Consider the following 19,390-nt stretch of genomic DNA (forward strand, 5'->3'; position numbering starts at 1 on the left):
GCTGACCTGCAGGCTCCCGGGTCTGGAGTTACTATGAGGGGAGACTGGTGGCTGGATTCCTATGATAACCTGCAGTAATGTTGCTGACCTGCAGGCTCTCGGGTGTGGAGTTACTATGTAGGGAGACTGGTGGCTGGATTCCTATGATAACCTGCAGTAATGTTGCTGACCTGCAGGCTCTCGGGTCTGGAGTTACTATGTAGGGAGACTGGTGGCTGGATTCCTATGATAACCTGCAGTAATGTTGCTGACCTGCAGGCTCCCGGGTGTGGGGTTACTATGTAGGGAGACTGGTGGCTGGATTCCTATGATAACCTGCAGTAATGTTGCTGACCTGCAGGCTCCCGGTGTGGGGTTACTATGTAGGGAGACTGTTGGCTGGATTCCTATGATAACCTGCAGTAATGTTGCTGACCTGCAGGCTCCCGGGTGTGGAGTTACTATGTAGGGAGACTGGTGGCTGGATTCTTATGATAACCTGCAGTAATGTTGCTGACCTGCAGGCTCCCGGGTGTGGGGTTACTATGTAGGGAGACTGGTGGCTGGATTCCTATGATAACCTGCAGTAATGTTGCTGACCTGCAGGCCTCTCGGGTGTGGGGTTACTATGTAGGGAGACTGGTGGCTGGATTCCTATGATAACCTGCAGTAATGTTGCTGACCTGCAGGCTCCCGGGTGTGGGGTTACTATGTAGGGAGACTGGTGGCTGGATTCCTATGATAACCTGCAGTAATGTTGCTGACCTGCAGGCCTCTCGGGTGTGGGGTTACTATGTAGGGAGACTGGTGGCTGGATTCCTATGATAACCTGCAGTAATGTTGCTGACCTGCAGGCTCTCGGGTGTGGGGTTACTATGTAGGGAGACTGGTGGCTGGATTCCTATGATAACCTGCAGTAATGTTGCTGACCTGCAGGGCTCTCGGATCTGGAGTTACTATGTAGGGAGACTGGTGGCTGGATTCCTATGATAACCTGCAGTAATGTTGCTGATCTGCAGGGCTCCCGGGTGTGGAGTTACTATGTAGGGAGACTGGTGGCTGGATTCCTATGATAACCTGCAGTAATGTTGCTGACCTGCAGGCTCCCGGGTGTGGGGTTACTATGTAGGGAGACTGGTGGCTGGATTCCTATGATAACCTGCAGTAATGTTGCTGACCTGCATGCTCCCGGGTGTGGGGTTACTATGTAGGGAGACTGGTGGCTGGATTCCTATGATAACCTGCAGTAATGTTGCTGACCTGCATGCTCCCGGGTGTGGGGTTACTATGTAGGGAGACTAGTGGCTGGATTCCTATGATAACCTGCAGTAATGTTGCTGACCTGCAGGCTCCCGGGTGTGGGGTTACTATGAAGGGAGACTGGTGGCTGGATTCCTATGATAACCTGCAGTAATGTTGCTGACCTGCAGGGCTCCCGGGTGTGGGGTTACTATGAAGAGAGACTGGTGGCTGGATTCCTATGATAACCTGCAGTAATGTTGCTGACCTGCAGGGCTCCCGGGTGTGGGGTTACTATGAAGGGAGACTGGTGGATGGATTCCTATGATAACCTGCAGTAATGTTGCTGACCTGCAGGCTCCCGGGTGTGGAGTTACTATGTAGGGAGACTGGTGGCTGGATTCCTATGATAACCTGCAGTAATGTTGCTGACCTGCAGGCTCTCGGGTCTGGAGTTACTATGTAGGGAGACTGGTGGCTGGATTCCTATGATAACCTGCAGTAATGTTGCTGACCTGCAGGGCTCCCGGGTGTGGGGTTTCTATGTAGGGAGACTGGTGGCTGGATTCCTATGATAACCTGCAGTAATGTTGCTGACCTGCGGGGCTCCCGGGTGTGGGGTTACTATGTAGGGAGACTGGTGGCTGGATTCCTATGATAACCTGCAGTAATGTTGCTGACCTGCAGGCTCCCGGGTGTGGGGTTACTATGTAGGGAGACTGGTGGCTGGATTCCTATGATAACCTGCAGTAATGTTGCTGACCTGCAGGCTCCCAGGTGTGGAGTTACTATGAGGGGAGACTGGTGGCTGGATTCCTATGATAACCTGGAGTAATGTTGCTGACCTGCAGGCTCCCGGGTGTGGGGTTACTATGTAGGGAGACTGGTGGCTGGATTCCTATGATAACCTGCAGTAATGTTGCTGACCTGCAGGCTCTCGGGTCTGGAGTTACTATGTAGGGAGACTGGTGGCTGGATTCCTATGATAACCTGCAGTAATGTTGCTGACCTGCAGGGCTCTCGGGTCTGGAGTTACTATGTAGGGAGACTGGTGGCTGGATTCCTTTGATAACCTGCAGTAATGTTGCTGACCTGCAGGCTCCCGGGTGTGGAGTTACTATGTAGGGAGACTGGTGGCTGGATTCCTATGATAACCTGCAGTAATGTTGCTGACCTGCAGGCTCCCGGGTGTGGGGTTACTATGTAGGGAGACTGGTGGCTGGATTCCTATGATAACCTGCAGTAATGTTGCTGACCTGCAGGGCTCTCGGGTGTGGGGTTACTATGTAGGGAGACTGGTGGCTGGATTCCTATGATAACCTGCAGTAATGTTGCTGACCTGCAGTCCTCTCGGTGTGGAGTTACTATGTAGGGAGACTAGTGGCTGGATTCCTATGATAACCTGCAGTAATGTTGCTGACCTGCAGGCTCCCGGGTGTGGAGTTACTATGTACGGAGACTGGTGGCTGGATTCCTATGATAACCTGCAGTAATGTTGCTGACCTGCAGGCTCCCGGGTGTGGGGTTACTATGTAGGGAGACTGGTGGCTGGATTCCTATGATAACCTGCAGTAATGTTGCTGACCTGCAGGCTCCCGGGTGTGGAGTTACTATGTAGAGAGACTAGTGGCTGGATTCCTATGATAACCTGCAGTAATGTTGCTGACCTGCAGGGCTCTCGGGTCTGGAGTTACTATGAAGGGAAACTGGTGGCTGGATTTCCGCGTCTCATCAGTGAGGAGTTTCCAGGAATCCCGGACGATCTGGATGCAGCAGTGGAATGCCACAAGGGGGAGTGTAGGAGGGACAGCATCGTGTTCTTTAAAGGTAAGACAAGATGGTGAGAGCTGAGAGCTGACGTGGGGGGGGAGGGGTGAGCGCTGACGTGGGGGGGAGGGGGGAGCGCTGACGTGGGGGGGAGGGGTGAGCGCTGACGTGGGGGGGGGGGACCGGAGGAATTCTGGGACAGATGTGGTGTGACAATGGCCTCGGTCACTCATCACCTTCCCTCATTCCAACTCACTAAACCTATTACTGAACCTAAAGGGAACCTAAACTGAGAAGGAGATGGATTTTTCCTTTTAACCTTCCTGGCGGTAAGCCCGAGCTGAGCTCGGGCTATGCCGCGCAGGAAGATATCTCAGCCCCTGATGGAGCGATTTGCTCCATTTAAAATGCTGTACGCGCAGCTAGCACTTTGCTAGCCGCGCGTACAGCTTGATCGCCGCCGCTCTGCGGCGATCGCCCGTACGCAGCGGCGCAAGAGGGCCCCCCGCCAGAGCCCTGCGCTGCCCGGACCAATGAGTTCCGGGCAGCGCTATGGGCTGGATCGGAGGTGTCTGACGTCAGGACGTCGGCTGACGTCCATGACGTCATTCCGATCGTCGCCATGGCGACAGGAGAAGCCAAACAGGGGAGCGCGTTATATACGCGTTCCCCTGTTTGCTATTGATGCCGGCGACGATCGCACTAGAGGGACACATGCGCCCTCTAGTGGTGTTTCATGTAGCTACCACTCTGGTAGCTTTACATGAAACACAAAAAAAATTTTTTTAAAAAAAAGGATTTTTGCCATTTTGGCAAAAAAAATTAACCGCCAGGAGGGTTAAAATAACACCAGATGCCTGACTCTCCTGATGATCCTGTGTCTCTAATATGTTTAGCCACAGCCCCTGAACAAGTATGCAGATCAGGTGCTCTGACTGAAGTCAGACTGGATTAGCTGCATGCTTGTTTCAGGTGTGTGATTCAGACACTACTGCAGCCAAAGAGATCAGCAGGACTGAGAAGAAGCAACTAATATTGTTTAAAAAGAAGCATCCATATTCCTCTCAGTTAAAGTTCCCTATAAATTAATATTAACCACTAGTGAGGAAAATGCCACAGGAAATGTCAAGAGATGCAATTCACAAAGATTTACGCATTTGGTAAATTGGGCAAAAGTGTGTTACCTCCAGCTCTGACCAGCCGATAACTCACTCTCTCCATGCAGTAACACTGACAGCCGATAGGGGGAGCCAGGCAGCCGATAGGGAGAGCCAGGCAGCCGATAGGGGGAGTCAGGCAGCCGATAGGGGGAGCCAGGCAGCCGATAGGGAGAGCCAGGCAGCCGATAGGGAGAGCCAGGCAGCCGATAGGGAGAGCCAGGCAGCCGATAGGGAGAGTCAGGCAGCCGATAGGGAGAGCCAGGCAGCCGATAGGGAGAGCCAGGCAGCCAATAGGGGGAGCCAGGCAGCCGATAGGGAGAGCCAGGCAGCCGATAGGGAGAGCCAGGCAGCCAATAGGGGAAGCCGGGCAGCCGATAGGGGAAGCCAGGCAGCCAATAGGGAGAGCCGGGCAGCCGATAGGGAGAGCCAGGCAGCCGATAGGGAGAGCCAGGCAGCCAATAGGGAGAGGCAGGCAGCCGATAGGGAGAGCCGGGCAGCCGATAGGGAGAGCCGGGCAGCCGATAGGGGGAGTCGGGCAGCCGATAGGGAGAGCCGGGCAGCCGATAGGGGGAGTCGGGCAGCCGATAGGGAGACAGGCAGCCGATAGGGAGAGCCAGGCAGCCGATGGGGAGAGTCGGGCAGCCGATAGGGAGAGCCGGGCAGCCGATAGGGAGAGCCAGGCAGCCGATAGGGGGAGCCGGGCAGCTGATAGGGGAAGCCAGGCAGCCGATAGGGAGAGCCGGGCAGCCGATAGGGAGAGCCAGGCAGCCGATAGGGAGAGCCAGGCAGCCGATAGGGAGAGCCAGACAGCCGATAGGGGGAGCCAGGCAGCCGATAGGGGGAGCCAGGCAGCCGATAGGGAGAGCCGGGCAGCCGATAGGGAGAGCCAGGCAGCCGATAGGGAGAGCCAGGCAGCCGATAGGGAGAGCCAGGCAGCCGATAGGGAGAGCCAGGCAGCCGATAGGGAGAGCCGGGCAGCCGATAGGGGGAGCCGGGCAGCCGATAGGGAGAGCCGGGCAGCCGATAGGGGGAGCCAGGCAGCCGATAGGGAGAGTCAGGCAGCCGATGGGGAGAGTCGGGCAGCCGATAGGGAGAGCCAGGCAGCCAATAGGGAGAGCCAGGCAGCCAATAGGGGAGCCGGGCAGCAGATAGGGGAAGCCAGGCAGCCAATAGGGAGAGCCGGGCAGCCGATAGGGAGAGCCAGGCAGCCAATAGGGAGAGCCAGGCAGCCGATAGGGAGAGCCGGGCAGCCGATAGGGAGAGCCAGGCAGCCGATAGGGAGAGCCAGGCAGCCGATAGGGAGAGCCAGGCAGCCGATAGGGAGAGCAAGGCAGCCCATAGGGAGAGCAAGGCAGCCGACAGGGAGAGCCGGGCAGCCGATAGGGAGAGCCAGGCAGCCGATAGGGAGAGCCAGGCAGCAGATAGGGGGAGCCAGGCAGCAGATAGGGGGAGCCAGGCAGCCGATAGGGAGAGCCAGGCAGCCGATAGGGAGAGCCGGGCAGCCGATAGAGAGAGCCGGGCAGCCGATAGGGAGAGCCGGGCAGCCGATTGGGAGAGCCAGGCAGCCGATAGGGAGAGCCGGGCAGCCGATAGGGAGAGCCGGGCAGCCGATAGGGAGAGCCGGGCAGCCGATAGGGAGAGCCGGGCAGCCGATTGGGAGAGCCAGGCAGCCGACAGGGAGAGCCAGGCAGTCGACAGGGAGAGCCAGGAAGCCGACAGGGAGAGCCGGGCAGCCGATAGGGAGAGCCAGGCAGCCGATAGGGAGAGCCGGGCAGCCCATAGGGTGAGGCGGGCAGCCGATAGGGAGAGGCGGGCAGCCGATAGGGAGAGCCGGGCAGCCGATAGGGAGAGCCGGGCAGCCGATAGGGAGAGCCGGGCAGCCGATAGGGAGAGCCGGGCAGCCGATAGGGTGAGCCGGGCAGCCGATAGGGAGAGTCGGGCAACCGATAGGGAGAGCCAGGCAGCCGATAGGGAGAGCCAGGCAGCCGATAGGGAGAGCCGGGCAGCCGATAGGGGGAGCCGGGCAGCCGATAGGGAGAGCCGGGCAGCCCATAGGGAGAGTCGGGCAGCCGATAGGGAGAGCCAGGCAGCCGATAGGGAGAGCCAGGCAGCCGATAGGGAGAGCCAGGCAGCCGATAGGGAGAGTCAGGCAGCCGATAGGGAGTGCCAGGCAGCCGATAGGGAGAGGCAGGCAGCCGATAGGGAGAGGCAGGCAGCCGATAGGGAGAGCCGGGCAGCCGATAGGGAGAGCCGGGCAGGCGATAGGGAGAGCCGGGCAGCCGATAGGGAGAGCCTGGCAGCCGATAGGGAGAGTCAGGCAGCCGATAGGGAAAGCCAGGCAGCCGAAAGGGAGAGCCAGGCAGCCGATAGGGAGAGGCAGGTAGCCCATAGGGGGAGCCGGGCAGCCGATAGGGAGAGCCGGGCAGCCGATAGGGAGAGGCAGCCGATAGGGAGAGTCAGGCAGCCGATGGGGAGAGTCAGGCAGCCGATAGGGAGAGTCAGGCAGCCTATAGGGAGAGCCAGGCAGCCGATAGGGAGAGCCAGGCAGCCGATAGGAAGAGCCAGGCAGCCGATAGGGAGAGCCGGGCAGCAGCCGATAGGGAGAGTCAGGCAGCCGATAGGGAGAGTCAGGCAGCCGATAGGGAGAGCCAGGCAGCCGATAGGGAGAGGCAGGTAGCCCATAGGGGGAGCCGGGCAGCCGATAGGGAGAGCCGGGCAGCCGATAGGGAGAGCCAGGCAGCCGATAGGGAGAGTCAGGCAGCCGATAGGGAGTGCCAGGCAGCCGATAGGGAGAGGCAGGCAGCCGATAGGGAGAGGCAGGCAGCCGATAGGGAGAGCCGGGCAGCCGATAGGGAGAGCCGGGCAGGCGATAGGGAGAGCCGGGCAGCCGATAGGGAGAGCCTGGCAGCCGATAGGGAGAGTCAGGCAGCCGATAGGGAAAGCCAGGCAGCCGAAAGGGAGAGCCAGGCAGCCGATAGGGAGAGGCAGGTAGCCCATAGGGGGAGCCGGGCAGCCGATAGGGAGAGCCGGGCAGCCGATAGGGAGAGGCAGCCGATAGGGAGAGTCAGGCAGCCGATGGGGAGAGTCAGGCAGCCGATAGGGAGAGTCAGGCAGCCTATAGGGAGAGCCAGGCAGCCGATAGGGAGAGCCAGGCAGCCGATAGGAAGAGCCAGGCAGCCGATAGGGAGAGCCGGGCAGCAGCCGATAGGGAGAGTCAGGCAGCCGATAGGGAGAGTCAGGCAGCCGATAGGGAGAGCCAGGCAGCCGATAGGGAGAGGCAGGTAGCCCATAGGGGGAGCCGGGCAGCCGATAGGGAGAGCCGGGCAGCCGATAGGGAGAGCCGGGCAGCCGATAGGGAGAGCCAGGCAGCCGATAGGGAGAGCCAGGCAGCCGATAGGGAGAGTCAGGCAGCCTATAGGGAGAGCCAGGCAGCCGATAGGGAGAGCCAGGCAGCCGATAGGGAGAGCCGGGCAGCAGTCGATAGGGAGAGTCAGGCAGCCGATAGGGAGAGTCAGGCAGCCGATAGGGAGAGCCAGGCAGCCGATAGGGAGAGTCAGGCAGCCGATAGCAGCCGATAGGGAGAGCCGGGCAGCAGCCGACAGGGAGAGTCAGGCAGCCGATAGGGAGAGCCGGGCAGCCGATAGGGAGAGCCGGGCAGCCGATAGGGAGAGTCGGGCAGCCTATAGGGAGAGCCAGGCAGCCGATAGGGAGAGCCAGGCAGCCGATAGGGAGAGCCGGGCAGCAGTCGATAGGGAGAGTCAGGCAGCCGATAGGGAGAGTCAGGCAGCCGATAGGGAGAGCCAGGCAGCCGATAGGGAGAGTCAGGCAGCCGATAGCAGCCGATAGGGAGAGCCGGGCAGCAGCCGACAGGGAGAGTCAGGCAGCCGATAGGGAGAGCCGGGCAGCCGATAGGGAGAGCCGGGCAGCCGATAGGGAGAGTCGGGCAGCCGATAGGGAGAGCCGGGCAGCCTATAGGGAGAGTCAGGCAGCCGATAGGGAGAGCCAGGCAGCCGATAGGGGGAGCCGGGCAGCCCATAGGGAGAGGCGGGCAGCCGATAGGGAGAGGCGGGCAGCCGATAGGGAGAGGCGGGCAGCCGATAGGGAGAGCCGGGCAGCCGATAGGGAGAGCCAGGCAGCCGATAGGGAGAGCCAGGCAGCCGATAGGGAGAGCCAGGCAGCCGATAGGGAGAGGCAGGCAGCCCATAGGGGGAGTCAGGCAGCCGATAGCAGCCGATAGGGAGAGCCGGGCAGCAGCCGACAGGGAGAGTCAGGCAGCCGATAGGGAGAGCCGGGCAGCCGATAGGGAGAGCCGGGCAGCCGATAGGGAGAGTCGGGCAGCCGATAGGGAGAGCCGGGCAGCCTATAGGGAGAGTCAGGCAGCCGATAGGGAGAGCCAGGCAGCCGATAGGGGGAGCCGGGCAGCCCATAGGGAGAGGCGGGCAGCCGATAGGGAGAGGCGGGCAGCCGATAGGGAGAGGCGGGCAGCCGATAGGGAGAGGCGGGCAGCCGATAGGGAGAGCCAGGCAGCCGATAGGGAGAGTCAGGCAGCCGATAGGGAGAGCCAGGCAGCCGATAGGGAGAGGCAGGTAGCCCAAAGGGGGAGCCGGGCAGCCGATAGGGAGAGCCGGGCAGCCGATAGGGAGAGCCAGGCAGCCGATAGGGAGAGCCGGGCAGCCGATAGGGAGAGCCAGGCAGCCGATAGGGAGAGCCAGGCAGCCGATAGGGAGAGTCAGGCAGCCTATAGGGAGAGCCAGGCAGCCGATAGGGAGAGCCAGGCAGCCGATAGGGAGAGCCGGGCAGCAGTCGATAGGGAGAGTCAGGCAGCCGATAGGGAGAGTCAGGCAGCCGATAGGGAGAGCCAGGCAGCCGATAGGGAGAGTCAGGCAGCCGATAGCAGCCGATAGGGAGAGCCGGGCAGCAGCCGACAGGGAGAGTCAGGCAGCCGATAGGGAGAGCCGGGCAGCCGATAGGGAGAGCCGGGCAGCCGATAGGGAGAGTCGGGCAGCCTATAGGGAGAGCCAGGCAGCCGATAGGGAGAGCCAGGCAGCCGATAGGGAGAGCCGGGCAGCAGTCGATAGGGAGAGTCAGGCAGCCGATAGGGAGAGTCAGGCAGCCGATAGGGAGAGCCAGGCAGCCGATAGGGAGAGTCAGGCAGCCGATAGCAGCCGATAGGGAGAGCCGGGCAGCAGCCGACAGGGAGAGTCAGGCAGCCGATAGGGAGAGCCGGGCAGCCGATAGGGAGAGCCGGGCAGCCGATAGGGAGAGTCGGGCAGCCGATAGGGAGAGCCGGGCAGCCTATAGGGAGAGTCAGGCAGCCGATAGGGAGAGCCAGGCAGCCGATAGGGGGAGCCGGGCAGCCCATAGGGAGAGGCGGGCAGCCGATAGGGAGAGGCGGGCAGCCGATAGGGAGAGGCGGGCAGCCGATAGGGAGAGCCGGGCAGCCGATAGGGAGAGCCAGGCAGCCGATAGGGAGAGCCAGGCAGCCGATAGGGAGAGCCAGGCAGCCGATAGGGAGAGGCAGGCAGCCCATAGGGGGAGCCGGGCAGCCGATAGGGAGAGCCGGGCAGCCGATAGGGAGAGCCAGGCAGCCGATAGGGAGAGGCAGCCGATAGGGAGAGGCAGCCGATAGGGAGAGCCAGGCAGCCGATAGGGAGAGTCAGGCAGCCGATAGGGAGAGTCAGGCAGCCGATAGGGAGAGTCAGGCAGCCTATAGGGAGAGCCAGGCAGCCGATAGGGAGAGGCAGGTAGCCCATAGGGGGAGCCGGGCAGCCGATAGGGAGAGCCGGGCAGCCGATAGGGAGAGCCAGGCAGCCGATAGCTAGGGAGAGCCAGGCAGCCGATAGGGAGAGCCGGGCAGCAGCCGATAGGGAGAGTCAGGCAGCCGATAGGGAGAGTCAGGCAGCCGATAGGGAGAGTCAGGCAGCCGATAGGGAGAGCCAGGCAGCCGATAGGGAGAGGCAGGTAGCCCATAGGGGGAGCCGGGCAGCCGATAGGGAGAGCCGGGCAGCCGATAGGGAGAGCCAGGCAGCCGATAGGGAGAGCCAGGCAGCCAATAGGGAGAGGCAGCCGATAGGGAGAGTCAGGCAGCCGATAGGGAGAGTCAGGCAGCCGATAGGGAGAGTCAGGCAGCCGATAGGGAGAGTCAGGCAGCCGATGGGGAGAGTCGGGCAGCCGATGGGGAGAGTCGGGCAGCCGATAGGGAGAGCCGGGCAGCCGATAGGGAGAGCCAGGCAGCCGATAGGGGGAGCCGGGCAGCCGATAGGGGAAGCCGGGCAGCCGATAGGGAGAGCCGGGCAGCCGATAGGGAGAGCCAGGCAGCCAATAGGGAGAGCCAGGCAGCCGATAGGGAGAGCCAGACAGCCGATAGGGGGAGCCAGGCAGCCGATAGGGAGAGCCGGGCAGCCGATAGGGAGAGCCAGGCAGCCGATAGGGAGAGCCAGGCAGCCGATAGGGAGAGCCAGGCAGCCGATAGGGAGAGCCAGGCAGCCGATAGGGAGAGCCGGGCAGCCGATAGGGGGAGCCAGGCAGCCGATAGGGAGAGCCGGGCAGCCGATAGGGGGAGTCAGGCAGCCGATAGGGAGAGTCAGGCAGCCGATGGGGAGAGTCGGGCAGCCGATAGGGAGAGCCAGGCAGCCGATAGGGAGAGCCAGGCAGCCAATAGGGGAGCCGGGCAGCAGATAGGGGAAGCCAGGCAGCCAATAGGGAGAGCCGGGCAGCCGATAGGGAGAGCCAGGCAGCCGATAGGGAGAGTCAGGCAGCCGATAGGGAGAGCCGGGCAGCCGATAGGGAGAGCCGGGCAGCCGATAGGGAGAGCCGGGCAGCCGATAGGGAGAGCCAGGCAGCCGATAGGGAGAGTCAGGCAGCCGATAGGGAGAGCCGGGCAGCCGATAGGGAGAGCCGGGCAGCCGATAGGGAGAGCCAGGCAGCCGATAGGGAGAGCCAGGCAGCCGATAGGGAGAGCCAGGCAGCCGATAGGGAGAGCCAGGCAGCCGATAGGGAGAGCAAGGCAGCCCATAGGGAGAGCAAGGCAGCCGACAGGGAGAGCCGGGCAGCCGATAGGGAGAGCCAGGCAGCCGATAGGGAGAGCCAGGCAGCAGATAGGGGGAGCCAGGCAGCAGATAGGGGGAGCCAGGCAGCCGATAGGGAGAGCCAGGCAGCCGATAGGGAGAGCCGGGCAGCCGATAGAGAGAGCCGGGCAGCCGATAGGGAGAGCCGGGCAGCCGATTGGGAGAGCCGGGCAGCCGATAGGGAGAGCCGGGCAGCCGATAGGGAGAGCCGGGCAGCCGATAGGGAGAGCCGGGCAGCCGATAGGGAGAGCCGGGCAGCCGATTGGGAGAGCCAGGCAGCCGATAGGGAGAGCCAGGCAGTCGACAGGGAGAGCCAGGAAGCCGACAGGGAGAGCCGGGCAGCCGATAGGGAGAGCCAGGCAGCCGATAGGGAGAGCCGGGCAGCCCATAGGGTGAGGCGGGCAGCCGATAGGGAGAGGCGGGCAGCCGATAGGGAGAGCCGGGCAGCCGATAGGGAGAGCCGGGCAGCCGATAGGGAGAGTCGGGCAGCCGATAGGGAGAGCCGGGCAGCCGATAGGGTGAGCCGGGCAGCCGATAGGGAGAGTCGGGCAACCGATAGGGAGAGCCAGGCAGCCGATAGGGAGAGCCAGGCAGCCGATAGGGAGAGCCGGGCAGCCGATAGGGGGAGCCGGGCAGCCGATAGGGAGAGCCGGGCAGCCCATAGGGAGAGTCGGGCAGCCGATAGGGAGAGCCAGGCAGCCGATAGGGAGAGCCAGGCAGCCGATAGGGAGAGCCAGGCAGCCGATAGGGAGAGCCAGGCAGCCGATAGGGAGAGTCAGGCAGCCGATAGGGAGTGCCAGGCAGCCGATAGGGAGAGGCAGGCAGCCGATAGGGAGAGGCAGGCAGCCGATAGGGAGAGCCGGGCAGCCGATAGGGAGAGCCGGGCAGCCGATAGGGAGAGCCGGGCAGCCGATAGGGAGAGCCTGGCAGCCGATAGGGAGAGTCAGGCAGCCGATAGGGAAAGCCAGGCAGCCGAAAGGGAGAGCCAGGCAGCCGATAGGGAGAGGCAGGTAGCCCATAGGGGGAGCCGGGCAGCCGATAGGGAGAGCCGGGCAGCCGATAGGGAGAGCCAGGCAGCCGATAGGGAGAGGCAGCCGATAGGGAGAGTCAGGCAGCCGATGGGGAGAGTCAGGCAGCCGATAGGGAGAGTCAGGCAGCCTATAGGGAGAGCCAGGCAGCCGATAGGGAGAGCCGGGCAGCCGATAGGGAGAGCCGGGCAGCCGATAGGGAGAGTCGGGCAGCCGATAGGGAGAGCCGGGCAGCCTATAGGGAGAGTCAGGCAGCCGATAGGGAGAGCCAGGCAGCCGATAGGGGGAGCCGGGCAGCCCATAGGGAGAGGCGGGCAGCCGATAGGGAGAGGCGGGCAGCCGATAGGGAGAGGCGGGCAGCCGATAGGGAGAGCCGGGCAGCCGATAGGGAGAGCCAGGCAGCCGATAGGGAGAGCCAGGCAGCCGATAGGGAGAGCCAGGCAGCCGATAGGGAGAGGCAGGCAGCCCATAGGGGGAGCCGGGCAGCCGATAGGGAGAGCCGGGCAGCCGATAGGGAGAGCCAGGCAGCCGATAGGGAGAGGCAGCCGATAGGGAGAGGCAGCCGATAGGGAGAGCCAGGCAGCCGATAGGGAGAGTCAGGCAGCCGATAGGGAGAGTCAGGCAGCCGATAGGGAGAGTCAGGCAGCCTATAGGGAGAGCCAGGCAGCCGATAGGGAGAGGCAGGTAGCCCATAGGGGGAGCCGGGCAGCCGATAGGGAGAGCCGGGCAGCCGATAGGGAGAGCCAGGCAGCCGATAGCTAGGGAGAGCCAGGCAGCCGATAGGGAGAGCCGGGCAGCAGCCGATAGGGAGAGTCAGGCAGCCGATAGGGAGAGTCAGGCAGCCGATAGGGAGAGTCAGGCAGCCGATAGGGAGAGCCAGGCAGCCGATAGGGAGAGGCAGGTAGCCCATAGGGGGAGCCGGGCAGCCGATAGGGAGAGCCGGGCAGCCGATAGGGAGAGCCAGGCAGCCGATAGGGAGAGCCAGGCAGCCAATAGGGAGAGGCAGCCGATAGGGAGAGTCAGGCAGCCGATAGGGAGAGTCAGGCAGCCGATAGGGAGAGTCAGGCAGCCGATTGGGAGAGTCAGGCAGCCTATAGGGAGAGCCAGGCAGCCGATAGGGAGAGCCAGGCAGCCGATAGGGAGAGCCGGGCAGCAGTCGATAGGGAGAGTCAGGCAGCCGATAGGGAGAGTCAGGCAGCCGATAGGGAGAGCCAGGCAGCCGATAGGGAGAGTCAGGCAGCCGATAGCAGCCGATAGGGAGAGCCGGGCAGCAGCCGACAGGGAGAGTCAGGCAGCCGATAGGGAGAGCCGGGCAGCCGATAGGGAGAGCCGGGCAGCCGATAGGGAGAGTCGGGCAGCCGATAGGGAGAGCCGGGCAGCCTATAGGGAGAGTCAGGCAGCCGATAGGGAGAGCCAGGCAGCCGATAGGGGGAGCCGGGCAGCCCATAGGGAGAGGCGGGCAGCCGATAGGGAGAGGCGGGCAGCCGATAGGGAGAGGCGGGCAGCCGATAGGGAGAGGCGGGCAGCCGATAGGGAGAGCCAGGCAGCCGATAGGGAGAGTCAGGCAGCCGATAGGGAGAGCCAGGCAGCCGATAGGGAGAGGCAGGTAGCCCAAAGGGGGAGCCGGGCAGCCGATAGGGAGAGCCGGGCAGCCGATAGGGAGAGCCAGGCAGCCGATAGGGAGAGCCAGGCAGCCGATAGGGAGAGGCAGCCGATAGGGAGAGCCAGGCAGCCGATAGGGAGAGTCAGGCAGCCGATAGGGAGAGTCAGGCAGCCGATAGGGAGAGTCAGGCAGCCTATAGGGAGAGTCAGGCAGCCTATAGGGAGAGCCAGGCAGCCGATAGGGAGAGCCAGGCAGCCGATAGGGAGAGTCAGGCAGCCTATAGGGAGAGCCAGGCAGCCGATAGGGAGAGCCGGGCAGCAGCCGATAGGGAGAGTCAGGCAGCCGATAGGGAGAGTCAGGCAGCCGATAGGGAGAGCCGGGCAGCCGATAGGGAGAGCCGGGCAGCCGATAGGGAGAGCCGGGCAGCAGCCGACAGGGAGAGTCAGGCAGACGATAGGGAGAGCCGGGCAGCCGATAGGGAGAGTCGGGCAGCCGATAGGGAGAGCCGGGCAGCCGATAGGGAGAGTCGGGCAGCCGATAGGGAGAGCCAGGCAGCCGATAGGGAGAGCCAGGCAGCCGATAGGGAGAGCCAGGCAGCCGATAGGGAGAGTCAGGCAGCCGATAGGGAGAGCCAGGCAGCCGATAGGGGGAGCCGGGCAGCCCATAGGGAGAGGCGGGCAGCCGATAGGGAGAGCCGGGCAGCCGATAGGGAGAGCCGGGCAGCCGATTGGGAGAGCCAGGCAGCCTATAGGGAGAGCCAGGCAGCCGATAGGGAGAGCCAGGCAGCCGATAGGGAGAGCCGGGCAGCCGATAGGGAGAGTCAGGCAGCCGATAGGGAGAGTCAGGCAGCCAATAGGGAGAGTCAGGCAGCCGATAGGTGGAGCCAGGCAGCCAATAGGGAGAGTCAGGCAGCCGATAGGTGGAGCCAGGCAGCCGATAGGGAGAGTCAGGCAGCCCTGCCTCTCACCTGATTTGGTCCGACACCCTGGAAGGCGGGACTTCACTCTAGCAGAGCAGAGGAAGGTGCCATTTTCTGAGGCTTTTCTGCATCCCTGTAGATGTGAATATCTGTATTCTGGCATGCAGAAGAGCTCCCCCTGGTGGTTGCAGTGCAGATGACAGTATGCCCTGGACAGGAAACACTGACACATACACAGCTTTCCCTGCCTCACCGCTGCCCTGCTACACGGCTAGTAAGTGACACTTACCAACCAGGGGTTAGTAAATTGAAGCATTTTAGTTCGGTAAGTTACCAAACTTCCACCGCATGCGGGAAATCTTTTTAGTGAATTTGGAAAAAAAGTGTGAAATGCTAAATGCCGTATTTTACCAACCAAAATGATTTGAACAAACTGCCTTTAGTGAATTGAGGCCATATTGTAGTTTTCTCTGAGACAAGCAGCTGCCATAATCCTCATTAGCGATGGATTCTGTACCTTGGCTTTCGCCTCCTGTCTTCCCTGTAGTGACTCGCTTCTGTGCCCTGCAGATGACCTGGTCTACATATACACCCCGGAGGAGGAGCCAGCAGTCAAGCAGCGCACCTGGTCTGCTCTAGGGAGGTGTACCGCTGCAGTCAGATGGATGGAGAGATATTACTGCTTTAATGGCATAAAGTTCACAAGATTCAACCCAGTGACGGGAGAGGTGCAATCGCCCCGACCGCTGGACACCCGAGACTACTTTGTGCGCTGCCCTGGCAGAGGTGAGATGTGGGAGGGCATGGGGGGCACCCGAGACTACTTTGTGCGCTGCCCCGGCAGAGGTGAGACGCAGGAGGGCATGAGGGGGCACCCGAGACTACTTTGTGCGCTGCCCCGGCAGAGGTGAGACACGGGAGGGCATGGGGGGGCACCCGAGACTACTTTGTGCGCTGCCCTGGCAGAGGTGAGACGCGGGAGGGCATGGGGGGGCACCTGAGACTACTTTGTGCGCTGCCCCGGCAGAGGTGAGATGCGGGAGGGCATGGGGGGGGACCTGAGACTACTTTGTGCGCTGCCCCGGCAGAGGTGAGATGCGGGAGGGCATGGGGGGGGACCTGAGACTACTTTGTGCGCTGCCCCGGCAGAGGTGAGATGCGGGAGGGCATGGGGGGGGACCTGAGACTACTTTGTGCGCTGCCCCGGCAGAGGTGAGATGCGGGAGGGCATGGGGGGACACCCGAGACTACTTTGTGCGCTGCCCCGGCAGAGGTGAGATGCGGGAGGGCATGGGGGGGGACCTGAGACTACTTTGTGCGCTGCCCCGGCAGAGGTGAGACGCGGGAGGGCATGGGGGGGGCACCCGAGACTACTTTGTGCGCTGCCCCGGCAGAGGTGAGACGCGGGAGGGCATGGGGGGAACCCGAGACTACTTTGTGCGCTGCCCCGGCAGAGGTGAGATGCGGGATGGCATGGGGGGGCACCCGAGACTACTTTGTGCGCTGCCCCGGCAGAGGTGAGACGCGGGAGGGCATGGGGGGGCACCCGAGACTACTTTGTGCGCTGCCCCGGCAGAGGTGAGATGCGGGATGGCATGGGGGGGCACCCGAGACTACTTTGTGCGCTGCCCCGGCAGAGGTGAGACGCGGGAGGGCATGGGGGGGCACCCGAGACTACTTTGTGCGCTGCCCCGGCAGAGGTGAGACGCGGGAGGGCATGGGGGGGCACCCGAGACTACTTTGTGCGCTGCCCCGGCAGAGGTGAGACGCGGGAGGGCATGGGGGGGCACCCGAGACTACTTTGTGCGCTGCCCCGGCAGAGGTGAGATGCGGGATGGCATGGGGGGGCACCCGAGACTACTTTGTGCGCTGCCCCGGCAGAGGTGAGACGCGGGAGGGCATGGGGGGGCACCCGAGACTACTTTGTGCGCTGCCCCGGCAGAGGTGAGACGCGGGAGGGCATGGGGGGGCACCCGAGACTACTTTGTGCGCTGCCCCGGCAGAGGTGAGACGCGGGAGGGCATGGGGGGAACCCGAGACTACTTTGTGCGCTGCCCCGGCAGAGGTGAGATGCGGGATGGCATGGGGGGGCACCCGAGACTACTTTGTGCGCTGCCCCGGCAGAGGTGAGACGCGGGAGGGCATGGGGGGGCACCCGAGACTACTTTGTGCGCTGCCCCGGCAGAGGTGAGATGCGGGAGGGCATGGGGGGGGACCTGAGACTACTTTGTGCGCTGCCCCGGCAGAGGTGAGATGCGGGAGGGCATGGGGGGGGACCTGAGACTACTTTGTGCGCTGCCCCGGCAGAGGTGAGATGCGGGAGGGCATGGGGGGACACCCGAGACTACTTTGTGCGCTGCCCCGGCAGAGGTGAGATGCGGGAGGGCATGGGGGGGGACCTGAGACTACTTTGTGCGCTGCCCCGGCAGAGGTGAGACGCGGGAGGGCATGGGGGGGGCACCCGAGACTACTTTGTGCGCTGCCCCGGCAGAGGTGAGACGCGGGAGGGCATGGGGGGAACCCGAGACTACTTTGTGCGCTGCCCCGGCAGAGGTGAGATGCGGGATGGCATGGGGGGGCACCCGAGACTACTTTGTGCGCTGCCCCGGCAGAGGTGAGACGCGGGAGGGCATGGGGGGGCACCCGAGACTACTTTGTGCGCTGCCCCGGCAGAGGTGAGACGCGGGAGGGCATGGGGGGGCACCCGAGACTACTTTGTGCGCTGCCCCGGCAGAGGTGAGACGCGGGAGGGCATGGGGGGGCACCCGAGACTACTTTGTGCGCTGCCCCGGCAGAGGTGAGACGCGGGAGGGCATGGGGGGGCACCCGAGACTACTTTGTGCGCTGCCCTGGCAGAGGTGAGACGCGGGAGGGCATGGGGGGGGGCACCCGAGACTACTTTGTGCGCTGCCCTGGCAGAGGTGAGACGCGGGAGGGCATGGGGGGACACCCGAGACTACTTTGTGCGCTGCCCCGGCAGAGGTGAGACGCGGGAGGGCATGGGGGGGCACCTGAGACTACTTTGTGCGCTGCCCCGGCAGAGGTGAGACGCAGGAGGGCATTGGGGGGGCACCCGAGACTACTTTGTGCGCTGCCCTGGCAGAGGTGAGACGCGGGAGGGCATGGGGGGCACCCGAGACTACTTTGTGTGCTGCCCCGGCAGAGGTGAGATGCGGGAGGGCATGGGGGGGCACCCGAGACTACTTTGTGCGCTGCCCCGGCAGAGGTGAGACGCGGGAGGGCATGGGGGGGCACCCGAGACTACTTTGTGCGCTGCCCCGGCAGAGGTGAGATGCGGGGGGCATGGGGGGGCACCCGAGACTACTTTGTGCGCTGCCCCGGCAGAGGTGAGACACGGGAGGGCATGGGGGGGCACCCGAGACTACTTTGTGCGCTGCCCCGGCAGAGGTGAGACGCGGGAGGGCATGGGGGGGGACCCGAGACTACTTTGTGCGCTGCCCTGGCAGAGGTGAGACGCGGGAGGGCATGGGGGGGCACCCGAGACTACTTTGTGCGCTGCCCCGGCAGAGGTGAGACGCGGGAGGGCATGGGGGGGGCACCCGAGACTACTTTGTGCGCTGCCCCGGCAGAGGTGAGACGCGGGAGGGCATGGGGGGGCACCCGAGACTACTTTGTGCGCTGCCCCGGCAGAGGTGAGACGCGGGAGGGCATGGGGGGGCACCCGAGACTACTTTGTGCTCTGCCCCGGCAGAGGTGAGACGCGGGAGGGCATTGGGGGGGCACTCGAGACTACTTTGTGCGCTGCCCTGGCAGAGGTGAGACGCGGGAGGGCATGGGGGGGGACCCGAGACTACTTTGTGCGCTGCCCTGGCAGAGGTGAGACGCGGGAGGGCATGGGGGGGCACCCGAGACTACTTTGTGCGCTGCCCCGGCAGAGGTGAGATGCGGGATGGCATGGGGGGGCACCCGAGACTACTTTGTGCGCTGCCCCGGCAGAGGTGAGACGCGGGAGGGCATGGGGGGGCACCCGAGACTACTTTGTGCGCTGCCCCGGCAGAGGTGAGACGCGGGAGGGCATTGGGGGGGCACTCGAGACTACTTTGTGCGCTGCCCCGGCAGAGGTGAGATGCGGGATGGCATGGGGGGGCACTCGAGACTACTTTGTGCGCTGCCCCGGCAGAGGTGAGACGCGGGAGGGCATGGGGGGACACCTGAGACTACTTTGTGCGCTGCCCCGGCAGAGGTGAGACGCGGGAGGGCATGGGGGGGCACTCGAGACTACTTTGTGCGCTGCCCCGGCAGAGGTGAGACGCGGGAGGGCATGGGGGGACACCTGAGACTACTTTGTGCGCTGCCCCGGCAGAGGTGAGACGCGGGAGGGCATGGGGGGACACCTGAGACTACTTTGTGCGCTGCCCCGGCAGAGGTGAGACGCGGGAGGGCATGGGGGGACACCTGAGACTACTTTGTGCGCTGCCCCGGCAGAGGTGAGACGCGGGAGGGCATGGGGGGGCACCCGAGACTACTTTGTGCGCTGCCCTGGCAGAGGTGAGACGCGGGAGGGCATGGGGGGGCACCCGAGACTACTTTGTGTGCTGCCCCGGCAGAGGTGAGACACGGGAGGGCATGGGGGGGCACCCGAGACTACTTTGTGCACTGCCCCGGCA

At 63.6% G+C, this 19,390-nt stretch overlaps 1 protein-coding gene across 1 annotated transcript in view; it reads left to right on the plus strand.

Annotated features, from left to right (window-relative positions):
• Positions 1-19,390, plus strand: part of HPX (hemopexin) — a 118,170-nt gene that overhangs the window by 33,396 nt on the left and 65,384 nt on the right. The window contains exons 5-6 of the mRNA XM_068266468.1: positions 2,892-3,045; positions 15,333-15,548. Of these exons, the coding sequence (XP_068122569.1) occupies positions 2,892-3,045; positions 15,333-15,548 (370 nt within the window). The remainder of the gene's footprint in view (positions 1-2,891; positions 3,046-15,332; positions 15,549-19,390) is intronic.

Source organism: Hyperolius riggenbachi, chromosome 2 (genome assembly GCF_040937935.1).
Source record: "Hyperolius riggenbachi isolate aHypRig1 chromosome 2, aHypRig1.pri, whole genome shotgun sequence".
Classification (NCBI taxonomy): domain Eukaryota; kingdom Metazoa; phylum Chordata; class Amphibia; order Anura; family Hyperoliidae; genus Hyperolius; species Hyperolius riggenbachi.